Source organism: Clarias gariepinus, chromosome 1 (assembly GCF_024256425.1).
Source record: "Clarias gariepinus isolate MV-2021 ecotype Netherlands chromosome 1, CGAR_prim_01v2, whole genome shotgun sequence".
NCBI classification, from domain to species: domain Eukaryota; kingdom Metazoa; phylum Chordata; class Actinopteri; order Siluriformes; family Clariidae; genus Clarias; species Clarias gariepinus.
The window spans coordinates 45097673-45121726 of record NC_071100.1 but is presented as its reverse complement, the minus strand read 5'-3'; the positions used below and the strand labels follow the sequence as shown (position 1 = coordinate 45121726).

The 24054-nt window shown below is 39.5% G+C and overlaps 1 protein-coding gene across 1 annotated transcript in view; it reads right to left on the bottom strand.

Annotated features, from left to right (window-relative positions):
• LOC128522673 (cadherin-24) overlaps nt 1-24054 on the bottom strand; it is an 87551-nt gene that overhangs the window by 48256 nt on the left and 15241 nt on the right. Inside the window, exons 2-4 of the mRNA XM_053495623.1 lie at nt 22375-22669; nt 19985-20104; nt 13900-14067 (exon numbers count right to left, since the gene is read on the bottom strand). Coding sequence (XP_053351598.1) covers nt 13900-14067; nt 19985-20104; nt 22375-22669 — 583 coding nt within the window. The remainder of the gene's footprint in view (nt 1-13899; nt 14068-19984; nt 20105-22374; nt 22670-24054) is intronic.

Below are 24054 nucleotides of genomic sequence, written 5' to 3'. Positions count from 1 at the left end.
CTGAGTAATAGACAATGTCAGTCTAACTGCATTTTTCAGGTCAATATTAATCCAGTTCATATTAATTTTTTAGCCACTGCAGGGTAGGTGTTGCATAGGCTACTCAAATAATGCATTCACTAGATGGAAGCTGGTGGCATAATAGCTTTGTGTTTAACACTGTCTTTTTCCCTCTCCAGGGTAGGGGTTTCAAGTTGTGCTTCTGGATTCATGTGCATGTTCCCCCTCTGATTAAGGCAGAGGTACCAGTACAGATACCAGGCCCTTTGAAAACCTAATATACTTGACCACCAAACTTGACAAAGCCAACATTTTTCAATCTGCAAAGCATTTTTAAGAGTTGCGTTGTCGTTACTTACAAACCAACCTGCCCCCTGTTTATGGTGCCCGTGCTTTATGGGTTTCCTCCAGGCACTCTGGTTTCCACCTTCAGTCCAAAGTTCATGCGGTGTGTGCTGATTGATGTTGCAAATTGCCTATACTGTGGTTGGAACCTCATCCATGGTGTACCCAACCTAGTGCCCTAATTCCCTTAAAACCTTACAGTTGATCAGGTGAAAAAAAACAAGTAAGGTAAGTGGTTAAAAAAATAGACACAGTCAAACAGTTACACAAGCATGCTAAATGTACTTTGTTATATAAGTCCCAAGGCCAAAGCCCAATGAATGGCACGATTGCTCTGCTAATTCTTGAGCAAGGCTGGTTCTGGGGAAGCTAAATCAACCCATTCTTTGCTTTTATTTCTAACCATATAACTGTTCCACTAAAATATTATGAAAAGAATTATGGCCTAACTGGTGACAATTTGGGCTACAAACACATAGACCTCCTAACCCTTCATGATATTGCTATGAATAATATGATATTCCATCATCATCATCGCTTATCCATCCCACATTGCCCGCTTGCTCCCTGAATAGATTCCTTGGAGATGGAATGTATGCGAAACCCTATGATCCAGAAAACAATCCCTTTGGTCTCCTCTTCAATAGGGAAAAAACAGTGTGAAAATATCTAGTGTTAGAACATCCTTACATGGATAAAGGGACCAGTCCAAAAAGTGCACTGTATGATTCCAGAAACATTTTTCCCTGCTTGCTGATATCCACGGATCTCCTTCAAAAGAAGGGGAGTCCACAGGGAGCCAGAGAGCTGAGCCTCTTTCTCCACTCTACTCTACCACTAGCAGGGAGAAAAAGTGCTGTTTTGACTCGGCATGAGCTGGAAGTAATTCACGTTCAAATTATAACAGCTGTCAACGTAGCTGTGGCATGGAAGCGCTCCCCTTCTCCCTCTTCCACCTTCCTCTGTCCTTCCCCTGTGAATCCTTTACGCTTGGATACCTGGCCCTTGGGATGCATTTTGATGGAGTCTTTAGTGTGAAACAGACTACAGGAATATCTTTAACGTAGTAAACAATTACAGAATTAGACTAGCCTGGGACAGACTTTGCATGAGCATTCATTCACCTTGTACTGTACTTTTTCAAGAACCGAGAGTCTACTTAAGATCTAATATTGCATAGCAACTCATTTTGACACTTGACAAAAGAAGAAGAAGAAGAAGTGGTAAGGGTGTATACACATACAGTACAGGTTTACCACTGGGTGTGATAGTTTTATTGTCTGATGGGACTACTGTCGGTAAGAACTGTTTGGCTTGCTGCTATGAAACTATCACCCTGAGGACACCATACCCAAAGTGAACCATGGTGGTGGCAGCATCATATAAGAAAATTCTTTTTGTCAGTTAAAATTGAGGGCATATTGGATGGAGGAAAATACTGTACTATACCAGAGTTCTGGTTCAAATCCCCAAAACCTAAATTTCTCAGAATGGGTCTATTCCCAGACATGTGATAGATCTTAAGCAACCTTTGCTAAGAAGAATAAGGACTTATTCTTCTTAGCAAAGAAGTATATTCAGCTGGAAATATATACCAAACTTGTGAAGCTGAAAACAATAATATACTGCAAATGGTTAACATAAAAATCATTTAAGTAAAAATAGGGGTATAATTTAAGTACGGGGATACGGGTACAAATGTGTAACCAAGGAATGTTTTTAATTGGGGTTAAGGGGTTAGTCCTTAGCACGGTCGTCTCGCACCTCAAAGTGCAAGGATTTAAAACCCTCATCCGGTCTGTGTGCATCGAGTTTGCATGTTCTCCTCATGCTTGGTGGGTTCCTTCTGGGTATTTCTTTGTTGTCTTATTGCTAACACATTTAGCATGCGTGTATGGGGTTTTACATTGTACAAATTACCACTGTGGCTAGCCAGACTAGTGGTAGATCTTGAGCAACTATTGCTAGGAGGAATAAGGACTTATATAATATTCAGATAGAGACATATCCGAAACTTGAAGCAGAAAACAATTAAAATACTCAATATTTCCTCATCAACTGAGTATGTACCAACCATGACTGACGAAAAACGCATGTCTCCAGCAGGGCTTACGTATTCAGCTTGCTACATTTTGCAGGTTTGTCTCTATCACAAGCTGCCTTCCAGCTGAGCTTGTCCTCATCTTGTCTTATTTTAACACTTTATAATATCGGTCGTGCTGACTTTCCACCGCACAAGCTTGGGTACACCGGTGGAAATGAGATTTACGGGCTTATAAGGGTGTAAATGTTGCTGTTAATAAATGTGATTTATGGTGTGCTAAGAGCACACGGTAAGTGTTTTGATGAGTGAGGGGAAAGAGACCCATTTGGGCACTTGTGTTTTATTTTCAGTGTGAATGATTGGCCTCTGCAATGCTTTTAAAAGCAAGCCAGATGGAGGCAAACAAAAGGGGAGAGAGAGAGATAGAGAGACAGAGACAGACAGAAAGAGAGCAAGAGAGGGAGCAGGAAAGAGGACAAAAATTATCCCTAAAGGTAAATGACAAAGTTTGTCACCTTGGAGTTATCTCGCTGTTATTCCATCAGACTGATGACCTGCCAAATCTATGTCGTGGTCATGTGTGTGTGTGTGTGTGTATGTGTGTGCTGTCCAGCACGAGTGACTATGAGTTTGATGCCAGGCATTATTTGACTCTCCCTTTTTACGTGAGACTGTATATGTTTAGAGTGAACGTGTGTACTGTATGTGTGTAATGGAAGGAGCTCAGGCTGAGATGGGAGACAGATGGAGCGAGCGCATGCTTGTGTAATAGATGATACAAAAGCATGAGCATGGACACCCTCACACACAGACACACACACAGACCATAAATTAAAAGCTTCCAAACTTAAGCAGATTTAAGTGTGCTCCTCTGCCTTCTGCATCACCGCCCCTTCTCCTGTTCTTACAGCCTCGCTGTTTCTTTCCTGTGTCTCCGTTTTCCTGTTCTTTCGTTCGCTCTTCCCTGAGGACAAATTACCATGATTATCATTTCTTTGCTCTATTCTTAAACTGCTTCTCTTCTATCCATTGCTGTACTTCTTTCTCTCATCCTCCCTCCTCCTTTTTAAACTCTCTCTCTCTCTCTCTCTTTCTCGCTCTCGGCTTGGACTCGGTACCTGGCATGAGCTCCAGAGGAATAAATTACTTATATATGACTTTCTATATCTTCATCTTTCATATAGTCGTCACATCACAAAAGATCTTATTCCATCTGCCATGCATTGCATTTATCTCTTTATATATCACACAGCCACCGCAAGCTCTTCTCCTCCACAATAAAGCATGCTTAAACAAATTCAAGTCTACAAATATCCGGCGGTAGAGAAAGGCTCGTCATGGAACCAAGCTACCCTATGAAACACGCTCCTAATGAAGCGTAAAGGCGCTGTGAAATCGTTCGATCAGCCTCTAACAAAAGCAAACAGCTAAAAAGGTTAACGTGTTAAGAAACGTTTTTATGAAACGATGACTCTCGGATCAGTACAGACAAACCGCGTAGAGGACGTTAATGCGGCTAATACGCTGTTTGATTAGCGTATTAATTAGTATTATATGTACTTTTTTTTTGGCCTTGACTCCTATGACAAACGGAAAATCAGCCAAATTAAAAGCGCTACGCTCAACGTGTTGAAACTCTGATGCATCCGTGACCTGCGTGCAACTGCCACGGCTGCCAAATCTGTCGTCCCGGCTGACGAGGTAAACAAACCTTCGCCAAGGTAGAAAATCACGGGAGATGTGGAGAGCATGGAGTGCACATGCTCAAAATAAAAATCACTGCAGAATTGTAGAAGTGAGATTTCACATAAGCAGGAACCGTTGATTTCCTGCCAGTCCAAATCTCCAGAGGAGCTCTAATACAAATTGGGAAATTCTTTTGGGTTATGGGTGCAAACTCCCGTTTAAGGAGAAGCAGTTGGCTCCTAATGGTCGCCTCGCACCTCAAGAGTAAGGAATTGAACCTATTCTCCGGTCTGTGAGCGTTGATTTTGAATGTTCCCCCCGTGCTTGATGTGTTTCCTCCTTTAAAAACTTTTAGCATGATGGAATTGGGTTTCACATTGCACAAATTGACATTGTGGTTTTCAGTGTTTATGCTAACACTTTTAGCATAAGTGAATTAATTTTACATTGCATAAATTAGCAATTTGACATTGCTAAACTTTTAGTGTCAGTGAATGGGATTTTACATTGTACAAATTAGCATCATGGCTAACTGACATATTGCTGTGAACACTTTTAAGTTCAAGTTCAAGTTGGCTTTATTGTCACTTCAACCATATACAGTTAATACACATTGAAACGAAACAACGTTCCTCCAGGACCAAGGTGCTACAAGCAACATAAATTTACAGAAAAACTAAACTAGCTAACTAAGAGGCCTAGTTATCTAGCTAGCGGAGACCAGACAGATTGACCTGACAACATAAATTAACAAAAACTAACTAGCTAACCCAGAGAGGAAGACTATCTACATTTTTTTTGTTTTGTTTTTTTTACAGACAACATAAACTGTATATGCAAATGTGCAAACAAGAGAAACAAAGTGATAGTGCGACAAACACAACATAACAGAAGGCATGCATAAGTTTAGCGTGAGTGTATGAGTTTTACATTGCACAAGTTTGTATTGTGGCCAGCGGACACGTTGCTAACACTTTTAACATGAGTGAATAGTGTTTTACATTGTACGAATTAGCATATTTTGGCTAACGGACTTTATGCTAACACTGAGTAATTGGGATTTTTCATTGCAAAAAAACAGCAATATGGCTGTTTGACTTTTTGCGATGTGTGAATGGAGTTAATACTGCACAAATTAGCATTGCTCATTGTTTAAAATTTTCATATATATTTTATCATTCTGGCTGGTGGACTTTATGTTAACACTTTTAGCATGAGTGAATTGAGTTTTACATTGCACAAATTAGCATCTTCACTAATGGATTTTATGCTATCATGTTTGAATGAGGTTTTACATTACACAGATAAGCATTGTGTAGGCTAATTTGGGTTTCCCAAAAGTTTAAGATTGAAGTTGTGTGTGTGTGTGTGTGTGTGTGTGTGTGTGCGTGTGTCCTTGTGCCCTGAGATGAGTCGGCACCTCGTCAAGGGTGTTCCCTGCCTTTTTCCGTGGATAGGCTCCAGGCCGCATGTGGTTCTATGTTTTGGGTTGTGTGAAAGGATGGTCTACGTTGGCTCGTTGCCAACTTCCCAAATTTTCCCACATCTTATAAAGGCTTCCATAAAACATCTCCTATTTATAGAGAATTTTTCGACAGGCTCCTCAGCAGGAGTACCAAATGCCGAAGCAGCGAGAATCCAACAGCAAACAGATTGGAAGACAGCAGAAATATAAGCAGTAGGTATGACATCTGTAACAAAGCAAATTTTTTAGCAATCATTTTAGCATAAAGTGACTTATAGGGAATTTACCAGGGTTAGGCTGCATATTCCTAGTGACTTGCTTTGGCTTACATATGGATGTATAAGGCTAGTTTTCCGACTCAGAAACACACTTTGTTTGATAATGTGTGCATGTGTTTAGGTTCAGACATACAGTAATATGCAATTACAGCTTAGTGCATCTGGCCATGAGAGTTTGATATGTTTGTTCGACTCTCAGTGGGGCAGCCAGAAATAAATTTCAGGGTGGCACGCTTATGCGTTTTGAGTGGATGCCAAGTCGGAGTAGAAGAGCCGCTATTATTCAGAATTTGTCTTTCATTATTTCAAGCGCAATCACGTGTCAAGCAATTCTGCCATAATGTTCACAAGGATCCTGTGAAACGATCACATGTAGTCAACATCTTTTAGGCTTCAAGAGCATAAATCACTTTAAATCATGTAGCTAAATGTGGGATGGTTTGAGGAAAAATAAACTAGATTGCCATGGACAAGCATGGGGCTGCTTCTCTTCAGCTGGAGCTCTTGTCAAGATCATGGATAGCTCTAAATACCAATCTAATCAGATTTTTTATAAACCTACAAAAAATTTATTTTTCCCTCTGCAGTAAAACATTTCTAATTGTTTTATGACTTGGATTATACAGTACAACCGTTTGTTCTGAATGAATTGGACGAGAGGCGTTCCACGAGTGGTGATAATAGAGCATAATATCACTGGGATGTTTAACTATATGTATTACTTCACATCACAGGTGTTCTAACAATCGTCAGCAGTGTTGGGGGCGTTACTTTTTAAAGTAACGAATTACATCATTACTGTCATTAAAAACTAATCAGTTACATTACAGCGTTACCTTCTATTAAAAGTAACTAGTTCGAGTACTTTTTCTTTGCAGAAAATTAAAACCTCTTTTGTGATTCCTCATGCATGTTGTTTTAGTCAAGACCTTTATAATTATTCTACTATCATCACTCAGCCAAGTTTGGCCCATAAACAGCAGGAATAACGGAGGGGGGTGGGGCTTGGGGGGTGGGGCTTGGAAGACGACTTTCATACACACACACACACACACACACACACACACACTAACGGAATCACTGCTGACTGGCTCACAGATTACATAAATTTTCTGAATAATGGATTTCAGTTTTGAAAATATAACGTGTTACTTTGTAACACATTACACCCAACACTGGTTGCCAGTATGGGTGAAAGTAGGGCTGTACTTTCCGGAGTACTGGAAAGAGGAGAGAGAGTGCAGCTGCTAGCCAAAACCCACATTCAAAACCAGTCACAAACACACTTTCAGCAAAAAAAGACTTTTTTGTGTCATCTTAAAAATACACTTTGTCACCTTAGTAATTGCTTCTAAGTCTTTCTAAAATTGTGTTGTTTTCAATCTGTTTTCAAGTCCCTTTTTAACTTCTGATCAAGGGCACTACAATGTGTGTGGAACAAGGGATTGTACACCTTACATAGAGCACTAGCTTTCCATTTAACATTATTTGGAATGACACTGGAACCTTGGATTACGAGCATAATTCATTCAGGAAGCACGCTCGTATTCCAAAACACTCATAAACCAAATATAATTTACCCATAAGAATTAATGGAAACTCAAATAATTTGTCCCACAGCCCAAAAAATAAATACATAAAAGTAATTAACACAAAATATTAATTAATTAACCTTTACACTATTTTTACAAAAAAGTAAAAAGAAATTCCCACAGATAAGTTTTTTCGTTTGTGCGCGCAGGTGCTGTGTGTGTGTCTCTGTGTGCAGGCTAAGCCTTAAGCGGAAAGAGAAAATGGATCTTTAACCTCTCTAATGAGACTTGCTTTTGCTTTACACGCGCGCTGTACCTCACATCGCGTTACTCGCTATCCGAGGGTTGGGGTTTCACTGTAAACCCTAAAACTGCTTTGCAAAAATTACTATTGTTAAAAGTGCTATATAAAGAAAATGTAATTTAATTGTGGGTAGTGGACTTTTGGCTAAGACTTTTTGCATGAGCGAATGGGTTTTATAATACGCTGCACAAATTAGCATTGTGGCTAGCAGATGTTATGCTAATACTCAGAGCTTAGCTGATATTCTAGGGTGGAATAAGTGGAAATATAAAGTGAATCTTATGGTTTCTCAGCACTGTTCACCTCCTTCATGGTTTATTTTCCTCACCTTTCAGCTACATAGTACCGATAGTGCGAATTTTAAACTACTTTCACCCCTTTTAACCACACCAGCTACACTATACCACCAGTTGTGGAAGGATATGTGTTTGTTAAATAAATAACTGGGTAAATAAAGAAAAAAAATCATAATCTGTTGAAGATAAATGGTGTTTGTGGGACTGTTGTACAGACCCAATATCACACTCAAGGGCATCACAGGGAATGCAAACGCATCACAGTCGTGCTGATATTCAGAACAACAGCACTACTTCTCATGTGATATTACTTAATTATCATATTACAGGTAATAAATTAATAAATGATGAATATACAGTATATTCAGTTTTTCAGTTATACATAGAAGAAGGCTTTTCTGTGTACCTTTTTTACCTTTCTTTTTTTGGTTGTTATGACCAGTTATTTGCTATGTAAATAATCAGCTGCCTGAATACACTGTGTTATTTTAAGCACCCACCAAGAAGCGTCTGGCTCCACCCCAGCTACACCTCTGTCAGCTGCATGCTAATCCACTCACAGAGAGAGGGGGGAGGGGGGGCGTAAGCCTGAACTGACCTTGCAGGTTTCGGATGACATTTTTTAAAGCCATTTCAAGTAATTGAGCAGAATTGCAAGGAGGCTGCCTTTGATAGTGTTATAAAATACCTGCAAGCACAGTTTGAGATAGGCAAGAAGAGAGATGGATAAGGTGAGAGCGATATAGGCGGATAGACCTAAAAAGAAACATAAGGAGTGAGCAAGCAGAGAGAGAGAGAGAGGAAGAAAGAGATAAAGATATTATAGTAGTCTAGAGGAGGTTTAAACACCAGGGAAGCTAACATTTCTCACAGGAATAAATTTTTTTTTACAAAGAAAATGAAAAAAAAAAAATCTTAATAAAAATACAATTGAAGGAAACTGATAGTCATGTCACCAAGTTGAAACTGGGAAGCACGACGGCCCTCGTGAAAGCCTAACCGGAATGTCATTAATCATGTACTCTACAAGAATTTAATGGCCTGCCATTTAAAAGTAGGGAACAGATTTAAGAAGATTCAAATTCAAATCTCTAACTAATGCGCCTTTAATTCTGTCACGTCTCGTTCCATTAGGACCTCACCTCTTGCGCTTTCAGATCGAGGTGGGGAAAAGGACGCGTCTTATTCACTCGCTGTCTTAAGCAAACTGACAGCAAGTCAATTAATTATAAAGTGCTTTCAGAAAAACGACCTTTCGAAACAAATTTGATTTCGGGCCTAAAAAAAAATTAAAAAGGAACGCATCCAAACCCTGAAACCTAAATATAAAAGTATCTAGAGAACAATGCACTTCACAGCGCAACCAATTCCCTTATTTCCTAATTGTCTTAACATCATTATTAGGAGAAGAAGAATATTTCCCAAGACACAGGAAAGTTTCTGAGAAAACAGCTATTGTGCAAATAGCACTTAGTACCGGCGCTGCCAAATAAATAACCACGGACACCATCTATTCGACATTAATTTGTCTGTTTATCCGTTTCTAACCCGAGTTCCGGTTTAAAAACCTGTGCCTTTAAGAGTTCTTTAAATATGCGCCTTCTTCAAAATTCAGTTACAGCAAAGCGCACGGAGAGAGGAATATTTACTGTGCTGAATACTAATCATGCATATCCTTTTATTTTTCCTTTCCTGAAGAAAACGGAGGACGCTTTAACCCTCGTGTTCCGTTCATTACTTAGCAATTCAGGTCGAATTACCTTTCCTGGCAATATCGAACTGTCATGCCAAGTTCATTATGTGCAACATAAAAGAAGTATGACTACAAATCCACTTTTTAAAAAAAATCAAACCTGCCTTTGTTTAATAATGAAATAGTCTGAATATAAGACGAGTAACATAAAAGACTTTTCCACCACACACACACAAAAAAAAAAAAAACACACACAAGTGCAGAAGACCCCAGAGATCTTGGGTTACTTCCTGATGGCCACAAGCTGAATAAATTAATAAAAATAAAGTTAAATATACAGAACATTCTAATGTTTGTAATTTTCCTTTTCATCACACAACCAAGTTAATCAAACCTAGGTTTGTGAAAGCAACCATGAAACCACGTATCCCAAAGAGAACATTGAACTGAGAGACTAATACAGAAATCAGAGCTTGTCAGTGTCCTGAAAATTCTGACAAAGAGGATGAGATGCTGGAAGAAGAAGAAGAAGAGGAATCGATAGATGAAGCAAAACCTGCAGCTGAAGTTGCAAGAGGCTTGAACTTACTGTATATTTTTTTAAAGGTAGGAAGACTTGTCAAGCTTTTTCAAGCTACTGTATTAAAAGGAATAGTAGTTGGAGAAACCTGAAGCCTGCTTTACTGTACTAATGAAAACACATGAAGCAGCTGATATAAATATGGTATAAGTAAGTATAAGTAGAACTCCTATATTTACTTGTGTACCTGAGTAAAAGTACCAAAATACTCACCTTCGAGTATCAAAAGTAGACGGCGTGTATTGGCTTACAGAAGAGTTTTGGATGGATGGATGGATGGATGGATGGATGGATGGATGGATGGATGGATGGATGGATGGATGGATGGATGGATGGATGGATGGATGGATGGATGGATGGATGGATGGATGGATGGATGGATGGATGGATTTTTTTAAAACGCTTCTGTAGCTTCTGTAAGCTGATATACTTTTACTCAAGTACATACAGTAAATGTAGGACTTCTACTTATACCTGAGTGTATACTCAGTATAAGTATACTGTACCTTATCTATCTATCTATCTATCTTTCTATCTATCTTTCTATCTAACACACCCAGTCCTTTCCATTTGTGAACAAACTGTTACTAAAAACACCTGTTGCGTTATTAGTTGCGTCTCGAAGGAAAGGCAAGCCACACCATTATGCATAACAGTCAGCAGGTGGTGACATTCTAGCTACAAATACAACACGGTGCTAACGTAACCCAACGCCATGCAGAAATGTACTTAAGTAGGAGTACAGATATTTGCTACACTTTACTATTTGCATCCTCTAATAAAACTACTCAAGCAAAGTACACATATATGAAATACTTACGTAAGTACAGTAACGAAGTAAACATACGGTTACCCCGGACGTCTGATGATCGGTGCATCTTCTGTCTGATAATGGAACTTGGTAGTAGACCGAGTAACAGTGCTGTGAGCATTTTTAAAATGAACTTCACATGAAAAAGAAACGAAGGAGAGGAAATACATCAGGGAGCAGGACAGCACATTGGGAATTGGGAGGAGGCTCCTGGCTATCATACCATGGAGGACATTTGTTTTCCTACCATGCTCTTTTCTCTCACCGCCTCCAGCGAGTCCTGTAATGTTCCTCGGCCTCATGAATAGTGCCAGGTGCTCGCTGTCGCCTACATTGACGCAGCCACCCCAGCACAGCGCAGAATGAAAAGAACCCCATGACAGGCTGATAAAATAGTTCCATCCTGAAGTGTACAGCATATCCGTGTTATCAGTTACATGAGTGTTCAGGAAGATGGGAAAAGGTGCCCGGGTTCATTTCGATTAGATAGAACGTATTAAGTGCACCTTCTCTTTTATTACGCAGTTATCCAGTGAGCCAATCATGACACTTTTAAACTGTCTTACAAGTGACACGAGTCTAGTGCAGCCAGGGTTAAACACAGTCTTGAAAAAAAATAACCAGACAGATTTGATCAGACAGAAATTCCACAGTTTTTAATATGAGGACACTTTACAACCGTGGTAAGCAGAAAGGCATCTCGGAATGCTCAACAGGTTCGGACGTGGAGAAGGAAAGATTTTTTTTTTTTTTTTATTGAACAAAAAGCCTATACTATACTAGCACAATATACTATTTTTTTGTATAGCAAAAGTAAATACAAAGGAGTGTGAGGGAGAAATACAACAACAGAAAAACATGAATAAGGCCGAAAAAAAAAAAATGTATGCACTCAGTCCTTCATCCCCACAAGGGCAACGGCATTGTCAGACTCCTAAAGAAAGCAAAGCCTCTTAGCTGTGCCTGTTTGTCAGAGCATGTCCTACACGAGCATCTACACATTTACAAGTGCAAGCATAAAAGATCTATCTGCACCAAGACTCTGAGCTCACACTGAGCAAGTTTTCTTGCAAAACTGCCTTAATTTATAGGTATAGACATACTGTAGCAACAAGGTGCTGGAAGCATTCCTTAGAGATTTTGGTCCATACTGATGCACTAGTTACTGCAGTTTTGTCAGCTGCACAAGCATGATGTGGTTCTCTCGTTCCAATACATCCCAAAGGTATTGGATTGCGATCCAGAAACTGTTCAAGAAACCAGTTTGAATTTATTTTAATGTTATAAAGGGATGGACAATATTTAGGTAGGCTGTGAGATCTAAACAATGCTCAACTGATGGATCCGTGCTTTCACATTGTTTACGCCCTAAAATCTGAATGTTGCAGACTCAGGCAACATTTTTCCAATCTTCTATTCTCCACATTTGGTAAGCTCGTGCGAATTGTAGTCTGCTTCCTGTTTTTTTAGCTAACAGGAGTGGCACCCGGTGTGGTTTTCTGCTGCAGTAGTCCAACTGCTTCAAGGTTCAACGTGTTATGCATTCAGAGATGTTCTTCACTATGTTATTTACGTTACTGTGGTCTTTCCATCATCTCGAACCAGTCTGGCCATTCTCATATGACCTCTGGCATCAACAGTATATTTTCACCCAGATAACCGGTGCTCACTGGGTATGTTCAAAGCATTCTCTGTAAATCCTGGAGATGGTTGGGGGTGAAAACTTCAGAAATACTCCCATATGTGTCTGGTACGTTCAAAGTTTTTTGAATCACCTTTCTTCCCCATTCTGATACTTCAGCAGATCATCTTGACCATGTCTACAAGCCTAAATGCATCAAGTTGCTGGCATATGATTGACTGATCAGATATTATGGGTTAGGAAGCAGTTGAACAGGTGTACCCAATGGCCTAGTGGCCAGTGAATGTATTCACTCCTCATTTTGTAGGGTTGTAAACTGAAATGTTTGTGACCAGGCCGTTCCACTTTGCATTTTTTTTTTCATCTGTTGCACAACCGTGATCAGTTAGCTTCTGATGAAGAGCATCCTCACTTCAAGTGTTGAACAACTGTTTCTACAAAATTGTGGCACTTTATGCCAAGGTTGAAAAGTTCGATTTTGGTCTCATCAGAGCAAAGAATTACTTTTCCACATGTTTGCTAAATCCCTAACACTTGGACTTCTCCATCTCCTCCAGAATTACCCCTGGTCTCTTGGTTGCTTCTCTGACTAATGCTCTCCTTTACACCTAAATAGGCTTTCAAAGCAGGTTGTCACTTTAATACTCAAGACTACTTCGTGGCATATAATCCCAGTGATGTCAATTTCACTTCCATGCTACGAAATAGGTAAAAGTTCCTGGGAATCAGTGCTTATATAAGACATTGTATGTGTATGTACTGTATGCTGTACAGAACTGTGTAAAAGTCTTGTGCCACCCATGATTTCTTCATATTTTGTTTCCAACGAGCCAGATTTTCTTTCTTTCTTTTTAGTATGTAATCTTGAGGAATAGTTCTTTTTTTTTTTTGACTCTTATTTTTGGCACAGTATTACATGTCTATGTATCATTCCATTCATCCATCTAAAAACCTCTGTAGTCCACCTAGGGATCAGTAGTAAATGTTGTATTTATTCCCATATTACGACCATGATAGGACCTCCGGGTCAACATTCACACACTCATCCACACACTTCGGGAATGGCAATTATGCTAATCTGCATGTCTTTGGACTGTGGGAGGAAACCGGAGTACCTGGAGGAAACCCACCAAGGCCAGGCAGGAATCGAACACGGACCCTGGTGGTGCAGGGGGACAGTGCTAACATGTCTAGGTATATTATATTACATTAACGGTACTCACTCTGAGTAAAATGAGGTGGGTTGTCATTGACGTCGGTCAGTTTCACGGTAACCGTCGTGGTTCCAGAAAGCCCTCCGAGATGGCCGCCCATGTCTTTAGCCTGGAGTACTATGAGGTACTGATCCTGAGTCTCTCGGTCCAAATCAGGGACTGCTGTGCGCAAGATTCCTGAGAGAACGAGAGACAGAAAGAGAGAGATGAAATCCAATAACGTTGCTGAGAGGTGCTCGAGTAAGGTCCTCAAACCTCACCTACATGCTCGAGTTCTACGCTGCGTCACTTGGAACGCTTGATGCCCATAACAAGCACCGATGTTATATAAAGTAGTTTCCTCACACTGCTTTTATATTATAAACAAACCTGAGCAGATGAAACAACTTGCATTTTGCCCTTGGTGTACTTCATAAAAAAAAAAAAAAGAATAAATAATAAAGAGTGTTTTAACTACGAATAAGTATACCACGGATTATTTCTAAACGATGTCATAACCTGCGCTAATGAGACAAAGAGAATGCCATGGACAGAATTAGGTTAATTATACTTGATTAGCATTCAAAACCTTTCAAGAAAGAAAAAAAAAAAAAAACCTACTCGTTCATATCGGCATGGGGTTTACAAATGTCAACGAAATTAATTAGGCTTCTTTAGGCGGCCGAACGGAATCAAAACACAAAGGACCACCATTATTCACTGACAGACACACAATACCCAAAGTGATATGGAAACGTAGCATGAATACACAGGCACGGAGAGCCTCGTCAATACATTTTCCACACAAAATTCGCCAACTCGCTTCTCTGCTCTGTCATTCTGTCTCGTTCTTATGTTCGTTCTTCTTAAGCCAACCCGTTCTCTCTGGCACAAACATACACGTATATACACACACACACACACACACACTCATGTACACTCGCCTCTGTACGCCCCCACACACAAACAAAGCAAACACTAGACTCTGCGCGGTTCATGCGGCTGCCAGCCAATCACCTAGCAAAACACGGCACAAGTATTTCTTTTTATTTATTTATTTGTTTGGGTGTTGTTGTTTTTTTTTTTTGCTAGAACGGCCTCTCTTGTCCTCCTGTCTAATAAAAGCCTCGTCCTTCTCTCTCTCTCTCTCTCTGGCAGGCCACAATGTGACATGCCAAAACCCTACGGTGAAATCTACGACAAAAAAAGTTCCAAGTGCATTTCAGATCATCATTAATAATTTAAAAAGATTCAGTTAAAACATTCAATTTAGTTCTAGTTAGCTCTTCAGTGTAGCGCTTTAACAACAGATTAGCCGAAATCAAAGATCTCCAGTGAGAAAGACGATGGAGAACCTTGAGAATACACGGTTTTATAAATCACTACTCAGCTATAATCTTTATAATTTTGGCATTAATTCGCAGTACAGATCTACAGTAAGTTTGACCCAAGGTTACTGTAAGTCCCGTTCATTGACAGGTTTGGGGACATTTAGATCCATGTACGGTAGTAACATACAGTACAGAGATACAAAACCTAAAAAACAACCAGGGGTAAGAGTATCAGGAGTAACAGCAGTAGAGTGTTACTAAACTAATTCAATTCACAAGATTATTTCATTCTGTAAAAAAAAATAATAATAATAATAAAATTGTGACTGTCTATGAAAGCAGAAGCTTGGGCAGACTTTTGTGCTCACTCAGGCGAAGATCTAAAAACATCACCCATGACCTCAAAGAGGCTAAACAATCTGCAAAGTGTCATAAAGCCATCTCCAAACTATTTATGAATTTGAAATATGTGCCATACTGTACTTTTTGCATATGTCAAATTGGTCTTTTTTAATATACAGTAAGGGATGAATGCAGAAGACCCGGTTGCTTTTATAGCAGCCTTCAGCTCATCTGTATTGCTGGATCAGGTGTTTCTCATCTTCCTCTAAACAACAGCACATAGAGAATGAGGTCAGGTGAGCTGGCTGGACAATCAAGCACAGTAAAATAATGCTCAGCAAACCAGTTAGTGGTAGTTTTGGCACTGTGTGCCGGTGCTAAGTCCTGCTGGAGGAGGAAATCGGCATCTCCATAAAACTTGTCAGCAGATGGATGCATGAAGTGCTCTAAAATCTCCTGATAGATGGCTGCATTGACTTTGGATCTCATAAAACACAGTGGACCAACACCAGAAGATGACATGGCACCTTAAATAATTACCGAATATGAAAACTTCCCACTGGACTTCAAGCAACTTGGACTCTGTGCCTCTCCACTCTTCCTCCAGAACTTCGTTTTCAAATTAAGTGCAATTTTTTCTTTTATCTAACAAGAGGACTGTGTGTGTGTGTGCTTCTCTACGTGGTCATTAACTATATATATATATATATATATATATATATATACAGTATATATATGCACACATTGTATAATAATACACTGTTTATATATACTGTAAATAAATTACCTTGAAACCACCAAATTGATTAATTCATTTAAGTATTTTGCTATATGTATGTAATAGATGTTGATGAATCATCCGACATTTATACATTTATACTGTACATTGTCATATACCAAAATTGATAACATATGTTTTACATATACAACTATATATGTAACATATATTCAAATATTTCTTTGATATATGTCCAGGTATAACATTTCTGTATGGGATGCTGATCTTCCCCAACGTCAGACTGTGTACTGCTCAGAGATATAAAGAAATACTCAAGCGCTACATCATGTGACCTACAAACTAATTAAATGTTAATCTTCATGGTAGCACAAGATTAAAAAGACTGAATTAGTACAGCTTTCAAAAAAGGGTAGCTTAAGAAAAAGAAATGCATGCACACACACACACACACACACACACACACAATACTGTTAGGCACTCTGTTTTTTTTTTTTAAGTTTGTTTAGTTGTTGTTGTTTTTTTGGACAACTTGGTTATACATTTTAATTTTATGACTGTAATATTAAGTCAGTAAAAATATTAGTTTTCAAAATATTAGTATTCCAGCAAAAAATTTAAATTTTACAGGAAAATATCTGTAGGCCAAAAAAGAAAGTAGCATATTATGTAAAAGCCCACAATTCAGACACAAAAATGAGATAAAGAAAGAAAGTTTCTGGGTTGTGCTGCATGAAAAAAGAAGCAGGTGTGACAAAGTCGTCAGAAGGTCGGTGTCTGGGTCTGCAGGATGTTCAGTAAAACCAAGCAGCTAATTTCATTATATAACTGCACAAATCGTACCTGAGACTGTATTTTAAGCAAAAGGTTGTCACACCTATTATTGACTTTGTTTCATTATTTACTTGTTTACTGCTTTTATAGCATTTTTTCAAACTTATTTTTCAAACTTATTTTTGAAACTAAAGTTTTGCAACAACATTCTTTACTCAGGGTGGAGATGGTTGGCCATCAGACAAGCCCCTTTAATGCAATTTGTTTCCACATATTGTTATTAGCAATATCTGAGGATAAATATAATCTTTTTGTAACATCAGATTTTTTTTAGTATTTCTTACTCCCCTCTTTTGCTTTAATGACGGCATGTGCTTGAGTTGGAAGGAACACCATGACTTTTGGCGTTCCTGACGTTCCAGACGATGCAAGATCAAAAACAACCTTCTTTTCAGAGATAACATATCACAAATAGCAACCTAGAAATAATGCCCTGTTCTGGGTTTTGAACATTTCCTTTTTATTTTTAAATCTTTTAAATTCCAGCTTTAAATAGCCTGAAATATGTTGGATTTTTCCCTTTTACATGTTTCTCAACCACAAGTTCTCCAAAGTAAAAATGAATAGTACAAAACACTTTCACTGAAAGGATGCCATGCCTATCTCAGCATATACTTTAAAACTCAATCTTGTCATGCAAAGACATCATTACTTTTGGCACTGAGTGTCAGCATCATCCACATCAATCACTGTCCTGGAGCCTTAGCAAGAACCCGAGGTATTTAACCACCAGCTTTTATACAGACCATGTTCCCCAGTTCTAAGGGTATATGTTCTCAGGGTTGTATCTTTAACAAAACCACATAAAATGATAATCATTAGCTTTGTAGTGTTTGAAAAGTTTTGAAGCTTTGTTCCAATAAAATAAACTGGATTATATTCTGGAAATCTCAAAGTGGGTCACATTTGTCTTAAACATTTACATTTACATTTAGGCATTTGGCAGATGCTCTCATCCAGAGCGACTTACAAAAAGAACACAATACAAGGTTTAACATTTAACCGAAAAATAACAGAAAAATGAACTAGGGAATATAAGGCCAAGAACCAGGAAACGGGCAGGAAAGACCCCTCACACCCTGGACACAACCTTTCACACCTCCTTCTGTCTGGCAGATGCGACAGAACCCTGTACAGCGAAACAATCACCCTCATAAACAGCGGACACTGGTTACATGCAGTCTGTTGTATAAAAGCACTAACATGCTTCACTGTATATAAACTTCTTACATCCTACTTAACATCTACTGGATGTTCTCAAAAGGACCTTCTTCAAAAAAGGTTATTTGTGGGCCCAGTTGGTTTGATAAAGAACCCTCTTTAAATGGTTCTTTACTGTAGGTTAAAAATGGTTCTGCAATAAGTTCCTTAATGAAGAATGTTTAAGTTCCCTTTTCTGGTTCGTTGATGAGATTCTCTAAAGAACCATTTTCCAAAAAAGTTGTTTGTGGGCCAAAATGGTTTGATAACGAACGTTTATTTTATTTTTCTTCAGGTTAAAAAATGGTTCTTAAACTGGAACTGAAGATGATTCTTCAGAATTTTGCCTTTGAAGAGTCATTTCTGATTTCACAAAGAAATCCTTAAAGACGGTTATTCGAGGCGCCTTTTCTGGTTCAATGTTTTTTTTTCCTCACAAAAAAATAAAGGTAATGAGTTTTACAAAGAACCTTTCAAAAACTGTTCCCTGTAAGAAGGTTCTTTAGGGTTTTTCTGATTCTTTGAAGAACCCAAAGAAAACAGTCCCATTCATTATCTATATCCTGTATTCAGGGTCACAGAAGGGCCTGAAGTCTATCCTTGGAGACTTAGGGCTCAAGGCAGGGTACACCCTGGATAGGGTGCCAATCCATCGCAGGGCGCACACACATACTCGCACACTCTTTTGGTAACGCCAATTAGCTTCATCTGCAGGTCTTTGGACCGTGAGAGGAAACCCACCAAGCACGGGGAGAACATGCAAACTCCATTAACACAAGATGGGAATCAAACTCAGTCCTTCGAGGTGCAAGGTGACAGTGCTAACCACTACACCACCATGCCACCTCCAGAGGAAACATAGGTTCTGTAAGGAACCTTTTTCCCAAAAAAACTTTATCGGCCCAGTGGTTTAACGGACCATAACATCTGATAAATGGTATTAAAAAAATTAAAAATAATAAATAAATGAAGAAAAAAAAAAAAAATATATATATATATATATATATATATATATATCATAAATGTAATAACATGATTTGATTAAGTAAAAAAAATGGTCCTTTCATTCACACGAAAATAAAGATGTCAAACTAAAGAACTATAGAACCGTCTAAGTTCTTTAAAGATGTTTTTTAAGCGCCTTTTTTGGCTCATTTAGGACCTTAAATAAAACAAATGTTCTCTAAAGGAAGCTGCTTGTGGGCCCAAATGGTTTAATAAAGAACCCCTTTTAAATGGTTTTTCAGGCAAAATGCTTCTTGTGAATGCAGACTGGATCTCCTTTTAACCCAGAATGATCTAAGAAATTGTAAAGCAGCTAAAGGGCCTGCGTGAAAACAACTAAAAACAGGCTGAATAATGTTATATTTGATTAAAAATAATTTCATACGCATTATATATTCATTCATTGCGATTGAAAAGGCAGTAAAACCATTTTTGTATCTTCTTAAATGCACTGTATTTTCTGTATGTTTTCCTAAAGCAGATATGTGAGAGTATATAGCTGTGTAGAAACCTGGGGATTTCAGCCTTCCTCCACCACATCAGGCACATTTAACAGAGTGAGCCTTATTTCAAACACTTTGCCCTCCAGGAAATAGTTAATTATTATTGAAAAGCGCAGCCTAGGCTGATGAAAACGGAAAAGCCTGACTGAAATGGACAGACTCACCCGTCTGTGGGTCGACAGAGAAATGAGGCTGGCCTTGCACCAGTGTGTAGACCAGACGAGCACTGTTCCCATAGGTGGGGTCATCAGCATCAGTTGCTGTCACCTGAACAATGGACGTGCCTGTGTGTGCGCAACAGAGAGCGCGAGAGAGAGAGAGAGAGGGGGGAAGCAAAATCAATACAGAACAGTACACAGCACTCATCTAACAAATCCTGGTCGTGGAATAACAGCTGACCTCGAATGGAAGACTTTTACACACGTTGACAGATTCCCCCTGCCACCATTTAACTCCTTTCATTTTTCCTTTCCCTTTTCTAACCAAACACAAATGCATTACCCAGAACAAATAATATGTTTATCAGATTCAAATACGGATGCGGAATGAGAAGGGCTATTCCTTTTCTTCCACAGCTCGAGAGAAACAGGGTTGTGCATTGGACTCAGGACTCACTGGACTTATAGTAGGCGCGGTCTGATACGAAACTCGTGCAGCAAATCGATGACAAGTTCCATAAAATTCTCTTTTTTCCAGTTTAATAAAATAATCAGAATTAAAATAAAATGATCAAAAACAGTTCCTGGAGAAATTGTGAAATTTGGGTTCTCAGATGCATCGTTTTTTTCTGGACAAAATGGTGAAAAATGGCTCATTTAAAAATAATTCCTATAAAATGTATCTGAGTGGAGGGATGTGGTCTATAACAACCCTCTTTTAACCAAATAGTTTTCAGACCAGACCAAAAACATGAGAGCTACGTAGGAGCCCAGGGGTTGAGAAAGGGTCCCACATGAATCCTCGTAACCAGAGGCAATTTTAGCCTGTTTGGGCCCTGGGCAAAAACAATTGCAGGGGGCCTCTCTAAACAGATTCATCACCATTATCTCATAAATAATAACTACATTTGTTAGCCCTCAGGGGCCCCCTACTGGCCTGGGGCCCAAGCGGTCTCCTGGTTCGCCTGTTTACAAGAAGCATCTCTGCACATAACTCTAAAACGGTGCATTTTCTGCTGAGGTTGGATTATTCCATAGTGCTCGAGAGACCACATAATTTTTTTTTCACATAATTTTCGTGCGTGTGCATGCAAAAGTGAGGTAGATACTGTACAACCACCCAGTCCTGACTCGGAAATATGAGAATTCGGAGGAAAGTCTTCAGTCCAATTCCTTAAAAAAGTAATAGCAAGCCATCGAGTTCTGTTCGGGCCACTTTTGCTATCAATCCAAATCCAGATGCAGATATTATTACTATGTGAATATTTTTTTTTTTTTAAAAAAACCTTCTCCCTGTCCCCTCACTTTCCCTTCTTTTTCCCCACCACTTGCTCCGTTTCACATCATTTCTCTTCATCGCCATCGGTAATTCCCTTTCGCCCCCTTTTCTCAATCGCCCGGCTTGTTGAGTCCTCCCTCCCCATCCATCCCCTGACCCCCGCCGATTCCCACATATCATTTTATATCCTCCACCCCTGACAGTTATAGACTTTTTTTTCCCTCCCACCAAATAAATCAAACGCTGTCATACACCATGTGAAGGATGGAAATTGTCGGGGGAAGAGGGAGCAAAAAAAAACTAAACAGGATTTCCTATGGGGTATTATCTGACATTATATGGAAAAAGAGGGGTTTGTGGGCAGAGCTGCTGATGCTTTTCTGACAACAGAGACCTGACAGTGTCATCTGGAATGAGCGCAGGGTGGGGCTGATATGATTACTGATCTATCGCAGGTACTTAAAAAGCAGCGGAACATAAACGGAAGACTCCGGAGTGAGACAGTGTGTGTGTGTGTGTCTCTATAGGTATATGTGTGTGTGTGTGTGTGTGTGTGTGAGAGAGAGAGAGAGAGAGAGAGAGATAGAGCAAGTGTTTGGATACACATTGCTACAGGATAATCAGACAGGCAGATCAAAAACTAATGTGTCACCGCGAGGTTGACGCAACCTTTACACAAACACAGAAATCTGTGCACATTCATCTTGCGAAAAGACGAAGCGCAATTCAAAAATTTCAAATGATAATGCATTCAGATGGGGTAAAATGTTGTAACTGAATAGAAATAAAAGAGAAAAAAATTTGCCGCATTCAGTGCACATTGCTAATGCTGTCAGATTTTCAGTATTTTTTTATTTATTTAATGAATTCATTTGGTGCTAAAGTGGTGCAAACACGTCTTAATGATGCATTTATATATCTATTCATAAAGTCAATAAAGTATTCTAACTCCAAAGATAAATATTTCCATTTCAAACTCGGGAGTTGACTCGGTGGCAAACATGCCAAACTTGTCAGCACACTTGTCTCCCACAATATCTATCTATATAAAAAAAAATCTGGTTGCTGAAAGTCCCAGTGCTACAGTACGATGGCGAACCCGACCGAGTGTAGTTACCTATGTTGGCCATCTCCGAGACGGTGGCGCTGTACGGGCCGTCTTCGAAAACAGGCGGGTTGTCGTTGATGTCCTGCACCCTGATGATAAACTGGGAAGAAGGCTCCAGGGCACGCTCTGTCTGGCTGTCTGTTGCCGTGGCGATAAGCCGGTACTCGTCCTTCTCCTCCCTGTCCAAGGGCTTCGTCACGTGGATGTTGCCTGTCTTTTCATCAATCACAAACACCGAGCCCGCCCCTTCGCCCCGGAGCACGTACTTGGTGCGTCCATCTCCTCTGTCCATGTCAGTGTGAAGCTGAGTGAAGGGAAGAGAAAAAAAAAAAAAAGGTTGGGGAAGTGGAAGTGTAAATAATCAGAACTTAAAGATGAGGTGAAAAAAAAAACAGATGGATGGAGTTTGAAAAGGAACTTTTTCACGAATCAGAAATTTGATTGAGGAGCAAAATAAACACAAAAAATGATAATTTCCAGACTAGATCAAATAGACTCAGATGAAGGCTTAAGACTGATTGATTCATGCGTAATTAATGCAAATTTTCATTAAACACCACACTGTGGTAGCGACTAGAAAAAGCCGCACGTGCTCTTAAGTGAATATGAATTACCTTAATTGAGTCATTTAGCATTAGGTCTGGTTTATACTGCTGAGACTGTTCAACATGTTCCTCGCAAAAATGTCTCATTATAATAGTCCCGGTAAAAATATTACATTCAGTGTGTGTTCCCAGCCTCAGCGTTTCTGGGATTGGCTCGGAATCCACTGCCGCTTTGATCAGCGCTAAGGATGAACGAATTACCCTAAAATGTGTGTCTTTACTGCAAGTACAAACAGTATGTTAGGAGAGAAAGAAAGCCACGTCATGAAAGTTAATTCAATTAGTGAGCTAGCGTTAGTCTAAAGCCCGGTGATTTAGATCCGCATCACATCACAAGGTCACGATGGAACATTTCCATCACCGTAATAAAATTGATTTGTAATAATACAGTTGGAGTGACATTAGTGCGGAAAACTTTTCTGAGCACTTGACAGTCGCGAGATCCCTTCGCAAACCGATATCAGTATTCCTGCACATGCTCTAAAAACTACCCATAAGCCCCTTCTCCACGCTGTAGAATACATATTCACAAATAAGCATCAACGTAGAAGTGCGAGCTGGCATTCAAATAACAAAATAACTTCAAATAAGAAGTGACAGCGGCATCATGACACTACACACCTTCACACGCGAGGAACAGAAAAAGCGACGGCCTGAGCCCGCTGGATCTGGGGAATGTTTACGTGTAGCTTTTTCACAACCAGGCTACAGGGCTCAGGCGCAGTGTTCAGAGGGGATCAGCCCGCCCAAAGCATCAGCATTCATTCTCATTACCACTCATACGTGGCCAGAATATGTGCGCCGGAATAGGCACCCGTAATAACACGACTCCCCACAGAAATCTGACATCGCGAGCTCGGAAGAAAAATGGGAACGGGGACAGCAGCGTTTCGGAGGCATCCATGTGTGGAAACAGCTAAGCACATTTCTCTCAATGGAACCAGAGGGATTTAAAAAAAGAAAAAAAAAAGAGGAAAGAGAAAAGAAAATCACTGCTTTTTCAGATTGCTGATTTCTAAAAAATACAGCTCATATCGATATAAATGTATATACAGAACTGTGCAAAAGTCTAGAGTCACCCCCC